Source organism: Sebastes fasciatus, chromosome 5, assembly GCF_043250625.1.
Source record: "Sebastes fasciatus isolate fSebFas1 chromosome 5, fSebFas1.pri, whole genome shotgun sequence".
Lineage (NCBI taxonomy): Eukaryota > Metazoa > Chordata > Actinopteri > Perciformes > Sebastidae > Sebastes > Sebastes fasciatus.
This window is the reverse complement of record NC_133799.1, coordinates 12,072,207-12,094,122: the sequence shown is the minus strand read 5'-3', so window position 1 is coordinate 12,094,122 and position 21,916 is coordinate 12,072,207. Positions and strand designations below refer to the sequence as shown.

Below are 21,916 nucleotides of genomic sequence, written 5' to 3'. Positions count from 1 at the left end.
ATTCATTATTAGAGCTACAGCTAATGATTATTTTCAGTTTTTTTGATTAATCGCTATTAGAAAATTTAACTCATAATGTCCCAGACCCAAGGTTATGTCTTCAAATGTATTTTTTTTTGTCTTTTTTTCAAGATCCTGACACTTATTTCCAATGTAGTTTAATGCAACTTGCATCATTGTACATGATGTAATCATTTTCAGGGTCTGTGCTCGCTGGAATGACACAGGACTGGTGAAAAAGGTGAGGTGTGTGTGTGTCAGTTGTGCTGCACCTGACCCCCTCTGGGCACCTACATGTTCCCGTGCTCCTTGATGACCCGGGGAATGTGGTCTGCAGGGTGTCTATGGTTTGTCTTGACCCCTGCAGGGTTAGACCATGGCTATACCTATATCAGTTGCGTACTGCATGGGTTGGCTGGGGCTCCCTACTTCTCCGCTGTGGCAGCCTACTGTAGGTTATGAAGAAGTAGGGGGGCTGTGGCGACTAACCTCTAGCCGGTCTGGATCAGTAGGGTTGGGTCGATGTCGTGTCGCGGCATCCATCGGGCTCCACCCACTGTACACATAGAGTTCAGTAGAGGGCGGAGCCTGTGTGAGTTAGAACAAAGGTTACGATATTGTAACCCTAAGCACAGGCGGAGCCCTCTACCAAGGGGGTGTCGCTCCTATGCCGCTCACTGAAGAGGGTGTAGGATAGCAGACGGCGCTGTGTGCTGCCTTATATACTGTGGGGTCCGCACGTTTTCGGCTAGGCCAAATTCTCAGTGGGCGAATGTGTGCTCGTAATTGGAGGAGAGTAACGCAAAATTCACAGATTCTGCGGCGATGTGCAGCCAAACTAAAAGTTGGGAAAAGTTTAACTTTTAGCGGCAAAGTGCGGCCAGAGAGTACCCGCAGCCAATCAGTAAACAGATCCTGTGACATTTAGCCTATGTTACAAAGAATGTCTTCCCACCTGAAAACTGCATCCGGGCCGCAAAAAAATTTAATTATTGCAGCGAGTCGCACTTTGCCGCTACCTGGTGTGAATTTGGCGTAAAGGCTACATGTAATGATAAGGCATTTAGATAAAAATATGCCATTGATTGGTGCATCATCCCTGACTTCTGTTGTTATAGTGATGAGTAACAGGTGCTCATAGTTCAGAATGCTTAATATTCACCACTGCCGAGGATGAAGGAGACTGACGATGAAGAGAAGGAGAATGAGGAAGAAGAATGCAGGAAGTTTCTGTGGTCTCAGATGTAAACTAAAATGAGACATTGAGTTTGACATTGACCACTTACTGGAGTCGCATGTGTCGCTTCGTTAGAGTCGGTGGTTGGCTGGACCTCTGTTTGGCCCCAAACCTTCACCACACCAACCACCTGCCCCTCGTAACCCTGCCCTGGCTCTCTAGTCTGAGGTGGGTAAGATGAGAATCACCACAAAGCAGACAACACCCATATGAACCCTGATGTAGTTGTGTCCAGTGTGCTACGACTGAGGGAAATTCCCTCTTCTCCTCAGGGAGGTCAAAGGTCAGGCTCACAAACAGAGCGGCAGCCCTGGAGCCGATGGAGGTTCAGTGTTTTAAACCCAGGTCGTCCGGTGTCTCCACCCTGCATCTAGATGCATGTTGTTGTTTTTTTTTTTATATCTTTATTCTTCCCTGATAACGTTCAGTAAGACTACAGCACTAAAAGAAGTGAAACAAAGTATGGTGAGAGTGAGATGGTCAGGCATTCCAGACTACACAAGCTGACCGCAGCTAAGTTCGCCTTTTTCTGCCCATATTGCTGAAACAGCATCAGACACTGGATTTTTCTGCTTCTATAACCACAAAAAACTGACCCGCAACACAGACAGAGACGGAGCTATGAGGACAGAGAAAGTGGAAGCGAGTGAGAGGGGGAAAAAAAATAACAAGAGCACGGAGGGCAGAAGCAGGCAGCACTCGCCACAGTCTTTTTCTGGCTACTGTTGTTCTTCTGCGCTTCACCACACAATACTCAGCACGACCACAGCTGGCTTTAGTGAGTGACTACACCATATTTGTGTGAGTGGGAGAGAGGGAGAGCGGGAGAGAGAGTGACAGACGGACAGTGGGAGCATTGAAAAGAGCTCATGAGCAACATGCAGGGTCTACAGGCAGCCTACAGAGGTCAGTGTGTTTTAATGATAAAAAAGATCCACAGACTCCAGTTTCCAATCCACACTATAAACCTCTGTATATGCTATACACTCATTGTTATAGTATATTGTTTCGGCAGTTTGTATGCAACAAATGCAAGTCCTTTCCTGTTAGTACAAAATGATAAAGTATTTTTTTGTATAATAACTGGAAAAACTGTGTGCTATGAAAATTATTATACAGTACATACTGTATAATCCAGGTAGTTAGTTAATTAGTACACAGCACAGGTGTGAGTAGCTCCTCTGTTTCCTATTTGCATTGCATTGTGGGACAATAGTGTCCAACAACAGCACACTCTAAAAACAAATGAATTTAGTGTGCAAACTGACATCTTTAAGTACACTTTTTGTAATTTTCTAAGTGTGAACAACCTACAGAGTCAAAACCCTGTTAGAGTTTATGTGTTGTTGGAATTTGGGACACATCAAGTGACCTGCTTATTGGCCTGGTTTCCAGTTGAGGACAAATCCGGTACCGATAACGGGGACTTTCCACTACTGGTTTCCAATGCAAGACAAACACATCTTTCCAGTGCTTATCTCTGTGACATTTTCAAATACTTCACTACAGCACAAATAGAAATGTGTGCTCACAGTTTGCTATAAATGGAAAATCCATTTTTGTCTTTTGAATATCTGGAGGTGAGTCTCTGTTGACCTGCTTCATCTCACATCCTCCTTTTTATTTGCAGCACTAAAGCAACCTGCTGTTTTTTCTCCCTCAGTTTATCAGGGGTGTTACTAGGGCAATAAACCGTCAGGTATGAACATGCTGTATACGGGGCTGGCAGCAAAACGTATTTTAGTCACTTAAAAGAAATTCTGTGTACGCTGTATTTAGAATTTTTCACCATTTTACCTTGCCGTCAGACAGCCCTTTCTGACGGGGAACTGAAGCCGTTGTATCCATCTATGCTCTCGCCAAAGCCACCAGACTCCATTGAAAAAAACTGTCGTTTTACCTGGCAGAACACAGGGGTTGCTGGTCTACCGATGCCGGTTCGGTTAGTTTGTTTGTGCTATGAATGAAACAAAGTCACACAATAACACAAACAAATCAACCGATTGAGGCAGCGGTAGACCAGCAACTCCTGTGTTTTGCGAAGTAAAATTACTGTTTTTTTTTCAATGGAAACTGGTTGCTTTGGCGAGAGATAACGATAGATAACTGCTTCAGTTCCCTATTGGAAACATAGACTGTATAGCTGTCTGACGGCGAGGTAATCTGGCGAAGATATTCTAAATATAGCGTACACTTAAACTGATAATGATTTCTTTAGGTGAGCCTTTCTTTTAGTTGTCTAAAATACGTTTAGCTGCGGGCCCCGTCCACAGCGGTACATTGCTTTGCTCCCGTGCCGGTACTCCTGTCTGTTTCTCCAAACTGGGGGCGTGCTGACCGTCATCTACTCTAGGAAATACACAAACTATGGATAAGTACCTCATACATACCCACTTCAAAACACCCGAACTATCCCTTTAAGTAATCAGTGTAAACTATTGGTCTGATTTGATCTAAAATAAAGGAAACAAGTTAATCCAAACACAATCAAGAGATAAATAATGGGATTAAGAAGGGTTTCAGCATATTTATGTTGATGAAAGGAAAAGTAACATGTGTCAACAGTCTGTCACAGTCGATCTCTTCTCCACCCCCTGTCATCCCTCTTTGCGCTACTCCTTTCCGCTCTCTTTCTGCTCTCTCGCTCTTCCTCCCCCTCCTCCTCCTCTCCTGGTGGTCTGCTGAGCTGCCCGTAAAGGTCAACAGAGAGACAAACCGACCAATCGGATGCTAGTGCAACATAAGGTCAGGGGTCATAGGTCAGCTGACAGCATGAGCAATGGAAAGTCAAGACCGACAGGCCAGAGATATTATACACTCCTTATCTTTTTATAGAAAACTCAACTGAACTGTGTGTAGTTTCAAAACGACAACAGGAGGAGGAAAGTTTGGAATTTTATAGTGCTACTGGTTGTTTTAACAACATCAGGGAGTGTATATTCAACATATAAAATGTTGGATTTTCTTTACTATATCACAATATGCTTACTTAGAACCATGGGGAAATATTTCCCGAGATGTTACTATCCAGGTTTTAGTAGTATTTCTTTTATGTGAATGGCGATATACCTTGTAAAATTACAACACAACAACATTTTTGGACTCAAAACTTTTCACTTAGAGCCAAGGAGTTGATTTTCAGTAAGTGAGAAATCAAATAACTATATGGACACAGTGAGATTTATCTCTCATACCTGCTGTCACTCACATATAAGGGTCACCTTTGTAGTTTTGAGGCCATTAGTAGGTTAATTCAATTACTACCAAGTGCTGTTCTTTGATCATCATACTGCTTCAAGCAAGGCCAACATTAGCTGATTATATAGAACAACGCCCACCGGCCAAAAATCACTCAGCCCCTGAAAGATGTGTCTTTCTTTTGTGATGCATTTTTTTATGTCTTTTAGGAACAGGAAGTAAGGGTTAGAAACACTTGACTCATCTTATTTTTTTTGACATTTCAAAAGTAAGAAGTAGAAGGACACAATGCCCATAAAATTGCACTAACTTAATGAAAAATGACCCGGAGTGAGAGAATGATGCTGTTCATTATTTAGCCACCTGCGCGGGGTTGAATTTGACCTGGACAAATTGTTCTGCTGTATGTCAGCAGTGTATGAAATGTATCCAGCGTGGAGGCAGAAAGATAGAAGAGAGTAGACAAAGAGCTCACAGTAATCTGTGATCTGTGCTGCCACACCCTGACCTACAAAGGTAACCCAACTGCTGGGGGCTACGCGCACGCACCCACAGACACACACAAAGCTGGCTTCATCAGATACTGTCTGCTGTAACTCTACACTAAAGATAGAAAGATGGGAGGACATGATGAGGGATGAGGTGTGTGAGTTCCCTCTGAAGTTGAGCTAACTGCTATAGCCCCTCAGGGCTCTTTACGGACTCGCCTTTCTCCATCCAACCCCAGACTCTCTTTCTGAGTCCTTGCTTTGAAGAGGGACAGTTCGAATAAAGTACGTTTTTCCTCCAGAGCATGGCGAGTCTCGCGTGATGGAAAGTGCTAAAATAATGCCGAAACTTGCAAGGCATTTCTTTAAAGAAATACTACACCGAAAATACATCTTTTGAGTATTAATATTCACTACCTATAGGCTTGAAAAGTGGTTCTGAAAAGTTTGGAGCTTGCTCCTTCACAAAAGACGGCAGCATGGATTCACAGCAGTTACGGCACAGTACGGTATGATATCTTACGAAAAGTTATTCCTTATTTTTAGTGCGTTTTCCTACGAATGTCCAGCAGCAGATGTCAATTAACGCTTGTTACATGCATACAGTCTTTTCAAAATAAACTTCAATCTACACAGGAAACAACTTGGTTAAGTTTAGGCAACAAAACGTTCGGGTTTGGGTTAAAATAACTGCGGAAGTGGGATTAATTACAGAAGTTACATGACAAATAAATCAATGTTGACTTCTAGTTTCACACTGGACATGAACACCAGTCTCCTGGGCAAAAGTCTGGTGTCTTTTGACCGACTCCTTACGCGGTGTTTGTCGCTCTTTATACTTCCCGGTTCACAATTACGTATATTACATACAAATTGATTTTGTGGGATACATATGAATTACAGTGCATTACTTTTTGTAGGTATACTGTAGCTACGAACACTGTATGAGAACAGCCTGTAGAGCAACAACAACAACAACCTTGTCAGAACATATCAAAAAGACTTCTCAAACCAATTACATACTGAACATACGGCTCAACAGTGGAGAAGTGGATCGTGCTGCGGGATACGTTTGAGAAGTTTCTATGTATTTTCTTAAAAAAATTTTATAGAGATAGTGGAGACAGACATAAAATATGGGGAAAGACAGCGGATGACATGTAAGAAAGGTCCCTGGCTGGAATCGAACCAGCTTTGCAATTATGTGGTATACGCTTCGAGGCTAGGCAGATGGCCGCCCACCTAGAGCCTGGTTCTGTTTGAGCTTTCTTCCCGTTTAAGGGGAGTTTTTACTTGCCGCCGCCGCCACCCAAATGCTTGCTCATGGGGGAAAGTTTGGTCTCTGTAAATTAAAGAGTATGGTCTAGACCTACTCTATATGGAAAGTGTCATGAGATAACTTCTGTTACGATTTGGCGCTAAATTGACCTCACTTTATTTGACTACCACTACATCCCATTTTCATGTTTTTTTTTTTTTTACTATTTGCTGTGACTCTGTGTCATTTGCTGTAAACCCAAACTGATCTTAGCTGCTGTTCTCCATCATGAAGCAAGCTATAAAATCTTTTCAGAGCCACCTTTCAAGCCTACTGAAGCGGAGTATTTGAATTTGAAAGGATGCATTTTGGTGGAGTTTTCCCCTTAACAATCTATAATTAAAGGTAAAGCAACAGAGATAAAATAACTGCTCTGTGATAGAAACACGATCAGTTGTCATGAATGCTATGAAAGACAAAATCACAGACAGAAATTGTAAATATGATGCAGTTTTGTTCATCGACAGAGAGCTTGTATGACCTACATTAGCATATTTATGTGTTTATACATGTGTTTACCTGTAACCATGAAAGTCGTCGATGATATTTTGGACCAGCGGAGAGGTCATGGGTTGATGGGCGTGTCCAGGAGCCACTGATGTCTTCCCGAAAGGTATCTTCTGCGTGTGATTGGCTCTGGGGTCCCAGGTGTAGTTTCCATGGGCGAGGTTGGCCCCACCTCTCTTGCGTCGAGGAAGAGTTCCGTGAATGGAGATTGGCTGGTAGGAAGATGCGGGCAGCTCTGATAGGCCGCTGAGCTGCCCTAGACTGGGGGAGGGAGGGGGAGAGAAAGTATTGAAGTAAGTTAAAACACATTAAACCTTTGTGAAGACTCTATACTTTGAGAAAAATCCCCTTACAGATGGGATTTTATCCTCTTAAAACTTCTCTCAAGTACCTTTAAAAAGGAAAGAAAAAATGTCCTTTCCACACTTTGAACAAGTCAATACAGAGTATATATGTGATGCTGTCAAACACTTTATTGAAGCTTTTTGATGCTGCTTACTGCACACAGGCTTTTGTTTACGTCTGCTCAGCGTCAAACAGAAATATTAGATATCTCGTGTATCATCTTATAGATAGGTATTTTTGTAAAGTTTGTGGTTTCCTATGGAGTTTAAATGATGGTTTGTGGGTTTGAAGATGGTGGGTTTTTATTGGGAACCAAATTGTTTTGTCATCATCTGCTTATTAATCCCACAAAACATACTTGTATTTGGTTAAATCACTATCTTTAATTTCTTAAAACCTGAAGTGCCTTAGAGAAAAAGCATATAGGCTTGTTTAACTCGTTATTTCAGTCAGACCCTGGATTCTGCCAGAATTCAGTTTTTTATTGTGATGTGAGCCACTGTTGGTCACCCAACTCACCCAGGTCTGGAGCTGAGGAGGTCCATCGAGGAGGCGAGGGAGGCCTGGAGCACCCTGGAGGAGACACCGCTGGGGACACCGAGGGAGGTGGAGGGGATTCCAGGGTGTGCAGTGCTTCCTCCCAGGGCGTGGTGTGCATGAAGGGACCTGGGCAGGCTGGCAAAACGCCCCTCTGCCATCATCCTCAACTCTGGAAAGAGAAACACACATAGAAATATCAAGTCAGACAGAGAGGACTTCTCTTACTGGCACGTTAAAACTTTTGATTTCATGATTTGATCTCCGTCTTTCCACCAACAAATTACTGTACGATTAAGATTTTGAATACGTTTTTGATAAATGCATAAAGAAAAATGAGTGGATTAACCTCACAGGGTGTGCTATAACCTACTTATTGTAGAATAACCAGGGGAACACCATTATGTAACATGGTACATATGGTGTAATACATTTCTGTAAGGACATATGATCTGAAACAGACGTGCTCACTGAGATGAAGTATTATGATACATGATCCAGTACAACAGGTGCCCCCACCACCACCAATACACTCACATGGCTCACATACCCTTTCACATCATCATGCATACACACAAACATACCGCCTAGAGGGGAATAAAGCTTCTGATTACATAACATTATAGCAGTAGTTTCAGCTAAGTAATGTGAGTGTAACTGCGCCTGTATGCAAACACACACTCAAAAAGAAAAAACTGCCAATATAGTGTATGCATAGTTTAAATTTAATAAAATCCTTCAAAAACACATTCTGTGATCAAATTAAGATCTCAGTTTCATTTAAGGTTAACCCCACAAACCAGTTTAGAACATATGAGGAGACGTTGCCCGTCACTTTTTGTCCTAGATTTTCTTTTTCACTTGGAAAATCTGGTTCAGCTAAGGAGGACAATACTGCCAAAACTGAGTGATGTCAAATTGCATTCAGATGCAATTATGTTGGTTTAAAACATCACTTTGAAACCTAATCCCAAATCTATTTGCACTGATTTTACAAAATAATGTTGTATTCTAACACCATACGCAAAACCTACTTTTCTTTGTTTTTGAAAAATTAAAATAGAAACAATCTTGCTTAGTAGAAACACTCCTCTGGTATGCACTATAAAAAACAATTATATATATTAAAATATTGCAGTGAGAGGTTTTGAAAGCAGGACCACAGATAGTTCCTCAATAAACTCTGGGAAAATATTAAGAAAATGTGTAACGATAACTCTTTATGAGAGCAGTATTATACTGTACAAGAAGGGTGACATGTAAACCTCCCACGCCATAACAATGTCTGAAATAAAGACTGGGGTTAACAAATGTACTGGACCGTCCAGTAATTGTCGTTTTAAGAGTTTTCCCCTGCCAGTTTTTACGTGGTGCTGGGCTCAAAGCCAATAAGACTATCACCAGACTTCAGCTTCCTATTGGTGGACGTGAGAAGAGAACAGAGGTGTGACCCTCTGCTTCAGTTTCAGGTGGTGTTTTTATCAACGAACTCTGAATATCATACCATTTGGGAATGCTTAAAATTCTTTATATTCCAGCAAGGCACTTAAGACCAGCTTCTGCTTCCAAAAGCCTTAAGAAAAAGCAACACAACTTTTTTTTTTTTACTCATGGGGTAGATCTGGTCATACAGACATGCAGATGTAATTCCTGTACATAGAGATGAGCGGGACAGATAGGTTGGCAGTGATAACTCTGGACAAGTTCTTGATAAATTCCCCTGCCCTGTGATAATGACTGGACAGCACGCTATCATCTGCTCTGAGTCACTCACCATGCAGCAGTTAGTCATACTGTACAAACTAAAATACCATCAGCTGACAGACACGTTGGTAGGCTGGATGGTACGAGATTCCACAAACCCTCCCTATTTCTAATCTCATCAAACCTGAGAATCTGACCTGAACAACTATGCTGCTGTTTGTTATTGTGTCTCTATTTGGACAACCTGATTATGATCAGAGAAAGTAGGCTGCGGAGGAAGCTGTGGGGCTCGGCCCTGTAGTAGTCAGATGCAGTTCAATCCTGACGGAGAGATTCGGTTTCGAACCAAGGCGATCAACATGGCTACTGGTTAAAAATAATTTGATTTCACTGACCAAGCTGAACTGATTTATCTGTAATTCTGTGCAGAAAAGTTACAGATTAAAAACTAAAGTCCATGCATCAACAGAAGCAGTTAAATAGACAGAACGTGTATGATACATATGTTTATGTGATGAGGGACTCTAGATTGAGTCTAGCCTGCAGATCATTCCAAGAGCAAGGGCTATAATAAAATAGAATCCTTTTTCCAGTCTCAGTCCACATAGGTGGCACCCTTTAAAACCTAGCCAATTATTGGACCTAAGGTTGTAGGTATTTTGTACAAGTACAAACTTAGGTAACCTGCCTAGAATGGCCTTGTACATTAAAATAAACCAATGCTGCGTTCTGTGCATAGCAAGTGAAGCCCATCTGACCAGATTGTACAATGATGAGTTCTGTAGCCTGAGTTTGAAATATATCTCAAAGCAGTCTGATAGAGTGGATCAAGTAAGGCCAAAGTAGTGGGAAACATCTGTAAATGGTATCAGCCCGTTCTCATTTCCAGGGCGTCAAATTGGCCTTCGATTTGGCACCCTTAAGCAGCAGTATGTGATGCACCGGGATTTTCATTAACTACAATGTAAACCCATCCGCGGCAAGAGTAAACGCACAGGGAAAGTGCTGTGGTGACGTAGTTTATAGAGTGAAAGAAACACACAGGGCAGGTGGAAGGGAAAGTGGATGGTCCAACAAACACAAGGCTTTCATCCAGGAGAACGCTGTTCATGTCCTGTGCGTTACGTTTCCCTTTCACTTTACAATCAGCTGTTCGTTCGTGTGCCGTGTTCGCAACATCAAGTCACGTTTTCACTGTACAACTGTTGTACATTTAAGCCCAACCATGCTGTTTTTTCCTATACCTAACTAAGTGGTTTTGTTGCCTAATTCTAAGCGTCAGTAGGGCTAGTTAAACCATTTGTGATTTGAGTGGTGTTTCTTTCTCTTACAAAAGATCTTTGTCCGACACAGAGAGCACACTCACCAATCAAGAGGAAAGTTTTACATTGGCAAGTTGCTTACAATCTGTAAGTTAATTAGCGGCAGCTGCCGGTAATGTTTGAATTTAATCTGTTGCTTCGGTCAGTCGAAATGACGGAGGCCTGCGTTTTGTACAGTACGCTGCTCTGTTTAGTTAATAAAAACATCAAGGAGAAATATATGCTTTGTAGCTTAGCAAATACAGAAAACCTGGAGTATAAAAAGGGAACAAAACTCAACTTTAAGGGTCACTGAATCACCAGCTTGTGATGATGAATGTCAATAAAAATGCAAATAGAGGATTAGGGAAAAGGAACAGCTGGCCAGCTCAAGACCTTTCAGCGTAAAGTTTATTCACACACACTCGCACACACAAACACACTGTAAAAGTCCTGCTAAGGCATGCTGGGTCAGAGTGTGGATTCCTCTGAGGGGCAGAACGACTACAGGAGGAGGACCTATTATAAGACCCTCAGGGATGGTCAGCTCTCTGTGTGTGTGTGTGTTAATGTGTGTGTGTGGCCCTGACCATCTGCCAGACACACACCCTCCCCTGCAGAGGAGAAAGGACTGTCTCGACACACAGCACTTACGCACATGAATACTTTGTCGATTAATCTTATAAATAAATTATTCATGCTAAGAGCTAGAGGAAGTCGTTTCCACGTCTAGTGAAGGTGTGAAAATCTCACTCACTCTCCTTTTAACCTCTCTTCTCACACCCATCTACTCCTTCCACACTATTTATTTCACTTTTCTGCCTCATTTAAATCACTCTCTCGTCTTTTGACTCCATCCCTATACTCATCCATCTTTCCCTTTCCCTCCCACCCCCTCCTCCAAACAGACATCCCCTCCCTCCTTCTGTCTGTCCATCATGATGTCAGCTCTTCTTTTGCTTTCTCACTTCACCACCTTCTTTCTGTCCTTTGTCCTTCCGCCTCTCGTAATAATAGACTTTGCTCTTTCTTTCAATCTCTCTGCATCATCCTCTCCTCCCTACAGCTGTTCAGCTGTTCAGCCAGCGGCCACAGCGGCCTGCATCACACACACACACACACACAAAGAGAAAGAGGGAGCGCTGGCATTTCCTTCACCAAGTCCATTCAATTCTACCATTTACCAAGGAATAAAAGTTAGTTTGTAGTGAGTTTAGCCATGACTATAGGTTGGTTTCTACAGTGAGTTAACCTGGCGTGAAGCATGAGTATTGTTGCTATGGTTACATACAGTTTAATGCAACCTACCTTCTGTAATGATTTAGGATAGCAGTTGAACTGTTGACTGGAACTATGTTTGAGAGGTACTGATAAAGAGTTACGATGTGAACGGAGTTATTTTGGCATCAAAGCTTACGATGGAAGAAAAAGTCACGCTTCATTTCCTGCATAGATCATGTTAGATGTCTTATAGTTGGGGCCCTTTCAAGATTTGGATGGGCATGAAATTCTCTTAAAACGTCAAAAGGTACAAGCTTGTGAACATAAAACAGGAAAATGTCCAAAAATGTAATGGTGAGCTGAAGTTTAAAGGTCCAGTGTGTAGGATCTGGTGGTATGTAGCAGTGAGGTTGAGATTTTAACCAACTGAAGCTTTTCCCGTGGACCTAGCGTGTTGGAGAGCTACGTTGGCCGACGCGAAAACATGATTGGCCCTCTGTAGAGCCAGTTGTTGTAAGAGTAGCATAGGTCATTCAGAGCAGAGCCAGTGCATAGAGTGTGTGTGTGTGTACGTGGGAGTGGTGAAGCAAGAGAGAGAGCGACGCCGACAGGAGCGAGTAACGTTATCGACTCCGTCCCAAGCCGTTTCTTGGCTACTGTAGAAACATGGCAGTGCAACATGGCAGACTCTGTGAAGAAGACTCTCTCCCTCTGTAGATATGAAGGGCTCATTCTACGGTAATGAAAACACGATTCTTAGCTTCAGGTGATTATACACTAAAGAAAACATACGTATAAATATTATATTCCATTTCTGACAATAGATCCCCCTATATGTTACACACTGGTCCTTTAAAATTTTACCTAATTATACATTCAGCGGTCTGCAGACTTCTTCTCCATAGTACCAGCGGCTGAGGCTCATGGGTATCATATATTTAGATCCAAACTGATGGAAACAGAGACACAAAGTGCTCAGAAACAAACATGAACTACTGATGCACATAACATTTTTCCATGTTGTGGGAGACATAGGATAACCTGATAATGAGGTTAGTAGTGACTGACGTTGCGCCGAAGGTAGCGTCTGTTAGGAACAGTTAACTTAACATTTGTTATGTTGATCAAAGAATTCTGCAGATTTTGGAGTTGTTTTTCTTTGTTGAATTTGGGTAAATCTACAAAAACCTGTATACTGTAGCTGCGTCAATCTCATCAGCAAGTGTTGCCATTTTTGTGGCCATATTTCTGTCAGGACTATTCCAGCTCTGGCACATTAAAAGGACGTCTTCAATTCTTAATCCTGTTTACAAAGCTCTAATTGGAAATGCCGACTATAGCCCAACCGATACAGGATTTTCAATTTGTTGTCATTTATCAACATGTACGTGCATAGATGGCGATACCTATACATCTGTAATGAGCTCATATCAGAAGATATATTTAATGCGCTCAAGTGGACAGTGATTTTAGAGGTATGAAACCAGGCTTCATTGAGGATATCATTAAAAGAAAACAATGAAATGGGAATTCACATGTGGGAAAATCCTCCTCCCTAACATTTTAATGGACACCTGGCAACCAATCAGAAGTATTTCCCTTGACCATGGTACAAAAGACAAAATATTCTGAAGTGAGGTTAACTTTATCATCAACACTAGTGAAGGCCTTGGGTTGGGAACACCAGCACACACTCACACACAAACACACACACACAAGGCCTTGGGTGGGAAACGAGTGCAGATTTAACAGGAAGAGGAAACGTCAGTATAAACATTTAGACGGCAGGCAGCTCATTATAAAGGATCACTGGCAATAAAACAAATATCTCTCTGGCTTCCCTTCCTCCTTTTCACTATCACCATAATTATTTCTATAATTCTGTCTCACAGGGTTGAAGGACACAACTTTCCTAATAAATTTAGTTTAATGTAATTTCATGTTTTGATGTTAGACTGTCTCAGTCACCAGTTTAGGAGTCGGAGAGCTTTGTTGTTAATCCACTGAAGTAGTGGTTTTGAAAACTGGGAGTCTGGGGACCACCGCTGGTTCCCATTTAATTCACCAGCACCGTGGACTACTGTGCATGTTTGGGGAATTCAAGTTTGACTGGAGGAATCTTAAAACTACTCTGGTTTACATAATACAAAATGCACTCTACACAATAATATGATTTACAAATGAAATGGAGTTAAAACTGTCACATGTTGCATTACTGTTCTGTTATTAAATGTGCACACAATAGGGAGGACAACACAAACATCAACTTGTTTGGGAATAAGGGGTTTCCTCTAGCGGACTTAGAGTGTCTTCCTGCTATGGCACGCACACACACACACATTCTCTCACACACACACACTCACACACACACACCAGTGCATTAGCAAAACCACCCCTGGCCAGAAGTGAACAATGGGAACAACTGTCACATGACCGCTGTTTAGAGCCAGCCTTTGTTAGAAAGAGAGAGAGAGGTGTCCTACTGCGCTCTTCAGTGCGTGGGCCCACCAGTGTGTGTGTGCGACATATTAATGAGGCTTTTATTAAATCCCACAGCAGTAGCTGCCATTTAATACTTCTGAATCTCTCTCTTTCTCTCTCTTTCTCTCTCTCATGCACACACCACCACCTACCCTCAGTGTGTGTGCTCATTTCATATGTCTACAGTGAAAGAGATGGACAGTGTGAGACAAACTGTGTTGTCTATGTACAGTCACTGATCACCACACTGTGAGCCAGTCAGTCAGTCAGTCAAGCAGAGAAGCAGTCAGCTGAGTCACTCAGTAGTGGAGGAAGTATTTAGTTCCTTTATTAAGTTAAAACAGCAACAGTACCATGTTAAAGTCATCCACTAGAAGTTAAAGTCCAGCATTCAAACCTCCCGAACATCTTACATCTTTAGGATGTACTTGAAACTACATTACAGATGGCAGCACATCCAGAGTTGTGCTTGTGGTGTCATCTCAGCTATAACCTTTTGTGTGTAACAACATTCTAGCTACGATTAATTATTGAACTTTTCAAATGATGTGCTAAACTGGAACGTGATGACTAACTTGTGTTTTATGTTACTCGCGAGAAAACGAGTCCAATTATGGTTAAGTGTGTCAGTCTAACAACCCTCCATCATGCAGATAAAAATAAATACAATACCATAAAAAGAAAACCTTTTGGGATAAATGCTTATTTGCTTTCTTGAAGAGAGTTAGATAAGAGGAGCAACACCACTCTTTTGTCTGTATGCTAAATATGAAGCGAGGACCAGCAGATGGTTAGCTGATAACAAGAATATAAGAAAACGTTCCAGCACATAAGTCCCAAGGAACCAGTAATTGTCATGTTAACATTTTGGTTTTTGTATGGAATAAACAAACAGGATATACCATGTTGATTCGTGAGCTTTAGAGGTGCTGCTAGGTAGATTTGAAGTTATCTTTGAACAGAGCCAGGCTAGCTGTTTACACGTTTCCAGTCTTCATGTTAAGCTATGATACCGTCTCTTGGCTCTAGCGTACAGATAGCAATGAGCTAGGGCTACAACTAACGATTATTGTATTTGTTGATTAGTTGTTTGGTCTATAAAATGGTGCAAAATGTCGATCAGTGTTTCCAAAAAGCCCAAGATGACGTTCTCAAATGTCTTGTTTTGTCCACAACTCATAGATATTCAGTTTATTGTCATAGAGGAGTAAAGAAACCAGAAAATATTCACATTTAAGAAGCTGGAATCAGAGAATTTTTACTTTTCGTTAAAGAAATTACTCAAACCAATTAATTAATTATCAAAATAGTCGGCAATTTATTTTATAGTTAATCAATTCATCGTTGCAGCTCTAAAAATGAGCACATTTCTTTAACAAAAACAAGTTGCAGATTTCAGCTTTAAGTTCAAAAAGTAAATACTAATGGTACTAATACTAATTTCAGATTTCTACTTTATTGATGTTGCAGCTGGTGCTACAAAAGCCTGATTCAGTATACTGCTGGATGCTTTAATCTATCTGATTCTTATTTTACGTGCTTATCATATATTTTGTAAAATCTTTGTCAGCAAATTAACTGGAAGCGTCATGGGCATCAGAAAAAGGTAGTCGATTGAGAAGTAATACATTCTCTTCTGAAATGTAGAAAAGTTTAAAGCACAAAGGGGTACTGCTAAAGTTAAATACCAGTATCCCAAAATTATACTCAGGTAAAGACCTTGAAAAATACATTTATGTGTTAACTTTCAACCTCTGCAGTCAGTCAGTCAGTCAGTCAGTCAGTCTTTGTGAAGACTACAAGTCACATAGTGTTGACGGCTGGCTGGAATATCAACCACCTCATCCCACTGGGGCAAGTAACACAACACCACACACACACAAAGCTGCCACTGCAAGTACATAACCATCACAAAGTTAAAAAGCTGAGCTCTGTGAATCTGACGTTTCAGCATTAATTAAAGGTTGAATCTCATTGTTCTGGATTCAACAGGGTTCAGACACGAGACTGACTAATGTCTGGAAACAACCTGCTGCATGTGTGTTTATCTGCACAAAACATCATCACTACATACACACAGATGCACACATATGTCTGCCTCTGTCATCATCTCGTGGGTGGCTCGCTGTTTAAAGACGTGTTCTCATGACTGAAAGGTCAGAGCTTCAATCTGAGCATTCAACCTGTCAAAGTGTTTCTGAGCAAGAGCTGTTTGATAAGAGAGTCTCAAATTAACGGTTTTGTTTTAGGTTCCTAAATGTGAAATATTATAAATATTGTTGACATTGCAGTGGTATCAAAACATATAATTTTTCATAACGATGTTGTTTGGCTGAGAAAAATGAAATTAAAGCTGTGACCTCAACCTAAACTTTAAACGAGCAATCTCAAGCTCACTCACAAACAAGTCAACAAGAAAAAACCTTAATGAAAGCTCTTGATCTTAACTGTCATATTTCATGTAATTATTTCCTGCTGCACAGTTAGCGCCACCGATCCCCAGCAGCAACCACGGTTACACCCAGCGCCTTGGGAAGGCAACTTATTGCTCAAAAAGTCCCTGAGCAAATCTAACTCACTTGCAAGCTGTAAACACCCCGACCAACAGAGGATGGAGAGAGGGACAGCTGAGAGAGACGAGGAGCAGGCAGGCGTGGGAGTGTGGTGAAATATACAGCAGCCACAGAAAGAGAAAAAAATAGCATCTTCTATTTTTAACTTGTAGTTTTAGATGATGAAAAGTCAGAGAAACAGACGAATGATCCAGAGGAGTAGATGACCTTCAGGATTGAACTGTCTCACCAACACACATTCCTACACACACCTACTGTATACGGATACACATTGGAATAATCACAGATTTTCATTCCTTACCTGTCAGTCACCTCTTCTCCTTTTCCTGACTTTTGCTCTTATTTATCTTCTAGTTTAATATTCTTCTCTCAAAATTATTCCATTTCACAGTTTGTTTGAATGACTTGAGTTGTTGCTGACTAGCTGACCGGCTGGAAGACGATACACTCGCGCTCCTTCAGACAGGCAACAATAAGTAGCGCTGCACAATCAGAAGCCCTGCCCTCCTCTTTCTCTCTCTCTGGGGAGTGATTTGCGAGCACTCAGCCCCTCCTCTTGCTCTACTGTGTTTGGGAGGAGTTTTCTTTCTTTCTTTTTTAGCTGAGTTGTCTCTTGCCCCCCCTACCCCCAAACTCCTGAACAAAACTCCCTCTGCCCTCCTCTCTTCCACTTCCACCTCCTCCTCCTCCTCCTCCTCCTCCTCCTCCTCCTCCTCCTCCTCTGTGTTCCCTGCACAGCCTCATATTTCATGCTCCAAGTCTTTTTGTTTGGGACCTCTTACACCAACACCACCAACTGGTCCGGTGCTTAGAGAAGATTTAAGATGTGACCTAATGTTGCTATTTGCAGAGAGGGGATGAAAAGGGGAAAAAAAGTGATCTTTGCATGGTTGCACTCAAGACTGGTGAAGTTTAACTACTTGACTCGGTGTTGGCTGAAACATAAATCAGCATCACAGTTTAAGATCTACTCTGAGTGTTCTTATAACACAGCGTTCAAATATGGAGGGAATGCGGGCAAAAGCGATCACATTTCATGTAAGCAGATGAAACGAGTAGAAGGGCTCTACTTGTGTCATTACATCAGGTATGAGGTCATGTTGTGTGTGTGTGTGTGTGTGTGTGTGTGTGCTGACTGGCCCTCAGGACAACACTCTCTCCCGTCTTTGTCCTCCTGTTCCTCTGTATTGTCTACATTTGATAACACCCAGACACGTGCATGTGTGTGCGCGTGTATGTGTGTGTGTGTTTCCTCTCAGACAATACAAGGAGCCCATCCTGCCGCTATGAAAGCTGAGATGATCAGATGGCCCGCATTGGACACACACACATAGAAACACACGCACACACAGATGCTGCCAAAAACATGTTAGTCTTTTGGCTATTCACACTACATTTTTTATGATTGAGAAGGGCCAAATGAGAGCCAAACTATCCTCATTTTGGTAAAGGAAGATTTTTATAACCTTATTTATCACTTTTTAGTTTTAGATGGATTCACCCACTTAATTTTCTGAAATTTGGCAACATCAGAAGAGTGAGTCGAGTAGTACATTAACAAAACCAATTTAAAAAGAAAAATAGCAAACATGTATTAAATGTTAAAGATTTTGCATTGCATTGACTTTCTAGTTCAACTTTGACTTGCTGCAGTTGAGTGACCATTCAGTTTTGCAATACAATGCACAATAGGTACAGTCATTTCAGGTGGGCCAACTTTTGGTTTCGGTTCCAAATAAATGTTTAAGTGTTTACCCTGAGTAATATGGTTATGCAATCTGTGTAAATGTCAGGCCGCTCCTTCTTCCTGCCTTACTGTCAAAGATCACAGTAGTTTACCTGGCAAGTAAAATGTCATCATAACCAACAAAAAACATCAACAAAACTATGAAAAAAAAACTAGAGCTGGGTATTGGTGCTAACAGTGCAAACAGCACTATCAACGGTTCTGACAGAGCTAAATGGGGTGGAATCGGAGGGTGGGCGTTACGCTTCCACGCCAACGCGGTCCTGCCACCGTGGGTCATGGTATGGTGTTATCAGCGCTGCATGAACGCTGTGCAGTGCGGTGGCGATTAGATAGCCAGTGGGACACACACACCGCTTCCATTCACATGATGGGTATCAAATGAAGTACTCTATTGGTATCTGTATCATTTTAAGGGTACTGATATTGGTACTGGCATCATCATTTTTTAAACGATACCCAGCCCTAGTTAAAACTAATAATTTGCATCAAATTTCATTGTTTTATGCCAATGGTTCCCATCATAGGGGATGGGACACCAACAAGGGCTCATTAAGAATCTTGCAAGATGGGTTAGGAAATAATAAAAACTAAATTCTGCCACACAAATAATGTTTATTTTTTTAGATCCTTTATATTTTTTTAGTGAAATACAGCATAAATCTTTTCCCACAACTTCAAATGATTGGAGTACAACATTTTGAGATGGGAAATCACTTTTCAATTGAACGGTCATAAGCAAAAAAAAAGCTTGGGAACCACCGTTTAAGGCAGTACTGCTCAAATTTAAGCATTTTTCCTTTTCACCACAAACCGTACAGAAGAGGGCCGTGAACCAAAAGAGAAGGCAGAGTCACTGCTAAATCTAAAAGTCAACAAACCACAAAACATGTGGCCAATTAAATCCATGCAATATAAAAGGTCATGAGGCATTAGGTAATGGTGATCTAATCATTAAATGAATGTTTTTGGCCTTTTCACAATAACCAACACTGTGATCAGGGAACACAGCCTGAATGTCAAAGCCAAGCTCAGTAGTTGCTCCTGGACTCCAGTAGAGACGGAGGGACTGTTAGGAAGTAAAAACATCCAGCTGAAGCTGTATTTCATTTTTTTTTTTCTGAGTAAATCTCTGCACTATTTCACACAGGCTTGTAGAAATTCTTAGCATCTTTGTGTGTGTGAGGGTGGTATTTCCAGGAAGGTGTACGGTGAGTCAAGGAGGGATACCTGTAATCATCTAATGAATCACCTAAACTTCCCCAAAAATGGGATTAGGAGGGGGTGTCGTTGGGGGCGGCAGAGCAGAACGATTATCCTTGACTGATATGAGTCCTTGTCATGAAAAATCTTATCAAGTTGTTTGTGGGATAACAAACCTTTTTATGAAAGCAAGCACAGGCACATCCTCACTTTTAAATGATCTGAGTTCAAGTGGCTTTACATACTGAAATGCTGTTTGGACAAGGCACATTGTTCTCACAGTGGGCTACATTTGTTCTAGTTATGCTCATAATCTGATGCAGCTTCAGATGGAATGAAAATTTATAGGATTTTTATTGTTCATTCGTTCCTCTGTCTTACAGTTTTTTTGTTTTGGGATCCTGCCCTAGCCATTCAATATACTGTATAAGTGATAATACATGAAAAGGCAGAGAAGAATGGCCCGATGTGATGCACAGTGGCATTTCCTCCACTCACCACAGAATATTTAGACGTTTTATCCCGTGTACAAACGTAATTGTAGTGCACATGTAGTCAAAAACATCAAGATTTGATCTTCAACTTCAGAAAAGTCGTAAGAAAATGTTTACTTTTTAAAAATGACTTTGGAGAATGCCACATTATTACAGCCATTTCCTTCACTTCCTGTCAATGCGAGTCCCCAGGCCAAGCCCCGCTTCGGCACACATTGGCACTCAGGCAGCGCAGCGTGTTGGCACAATGCCTCGCTGAGTCACTCATTTCCAAACATTGACCACCACTCCACCTCAGGGCATCAGTATCTCCCAAACAATTAGATAGATGGGTTTGGCTTTCCCGTTTACTGGAGATGTCACCTGCACATAATTGGAATGAGTAAGTTTATTCTAACTTGTGGTATTAGCAAAGATTTGTTTTTTTCTTTCATTCCTGTAACTCCTCAGTAGGAAGATATGAACTGTGCAAGGAACAGTCTTCCCGATTTCATCCTCTTCTCTCCCCCTCATTCCATCCACTCCTCTTTCCTCCCCTCTGTTCTCTTTCCACTCCTCTTTTCCCTTATAGATCTGTATATACACATACTCGTGTTTCCATGTGCGTGTTTCTGATCAGAAAAGTGTGAAGTGTAAACAATTCAATGTTTCGGCCACTCCTCATTCCTCTGGTTTCAGCCTCAGGGTCTAACGATAAAATAGGATTGGCCCAAATCCGTTTGTTCGGGTGGAATGAAATGTACAAATTTTTCTGACTCATGTAATCATGGTTTCTGGAGAACAACAACTTCGACAGTTGATCGACAGGATTCTTGTTTAAATGAACGTCAGGTATCAAAATTTCCCAGGAGCAACACTCATGATTCATGACAGCTTCTACGTATTATGAATCTGTAAAGGTTGCAACATGCAGCAGCCTAGAGCGATTCTTAAGTACTTTTAAAACTGGGATGGTTCTTTTTAAGTACCTTAATTAATTGAATGTCTTTATCAGGGAAAATTTACAATATTACACATACAGTACATGATCACATTTTTATATTTATGAAGTATTGTACTAGTTTGAGACTGTCCTCACGAGTGGGCAACCTCTGTAATGTGTTACAGTTCAACAGCACCACAAGATGATCGTCCAAAATGGTCAAACAGTAGAATCAACAAATAAACAAATAATGTTAACAGAATTAAAAACCATCAAAGGATACGATAAAATGCAATGAGTCAATGATTGAAGTCTGTTAGCCACTTTTTTAGCTAAATTTCTCAAGACTTGAAAGACAAAAGAGAAAATAGCCTCCACAATGTCCTCATGTATTTTATGTTTTTTGGATGTTCCTATCTTGGATCAGCCAGATTCTGGGAACTGGATCTTCCCTGTTTTGACATACGAGAGATAACAGTTGGTGTTACTGTGACACGCAGACAGACTGAGGAACATGTTTATAGTACACTTAGTATTAACTCTAGGTCATATTGACGAGTTTATCACCTTCACACGAGATTATCCTGGTTCAGCCTGTACTCGTTGGCAGGATGCAACATAAATTATCTGATATGTAAAG

The 21,916-nt window shown here is 41.3% G+C and overlaps 1 protein-coding gene across 1 annotated transcript in view; it reads right to left on the bottom strand.

The window, feature by feature from the left end:
* The window catches only part of bcar3 (BCAR3 adaptor protein, NSP family member), a 51,981-nt gene extending 34,570 nt beyond the window's left edge, over positions 1–17,411 (bottom strand). Inside the window, exons 1-3 of the mRNA XM_074635101.1 lie at positions 17,212–17,411; positions 7,613–7,802; positions 6,761–7,009 (exon numbers count right to left, since the gene is read on the bottom strand). Of these exons, the coding sequence (XP_074491202.1) occupies positions 6,761–7,009; positions 7,613–7,794 (431 nt within the window). The 5' untranslated portion in view covers positions 7,795–7,802; positions 17,212–17,411. The remainder of the gene's footprint in view (positions 1–6,760; positions 7,010–7,612; positions 7,803–17,211) is intronic.
* Positions 17,412–21,916: the final 4,505 nt, after the last annotated feature.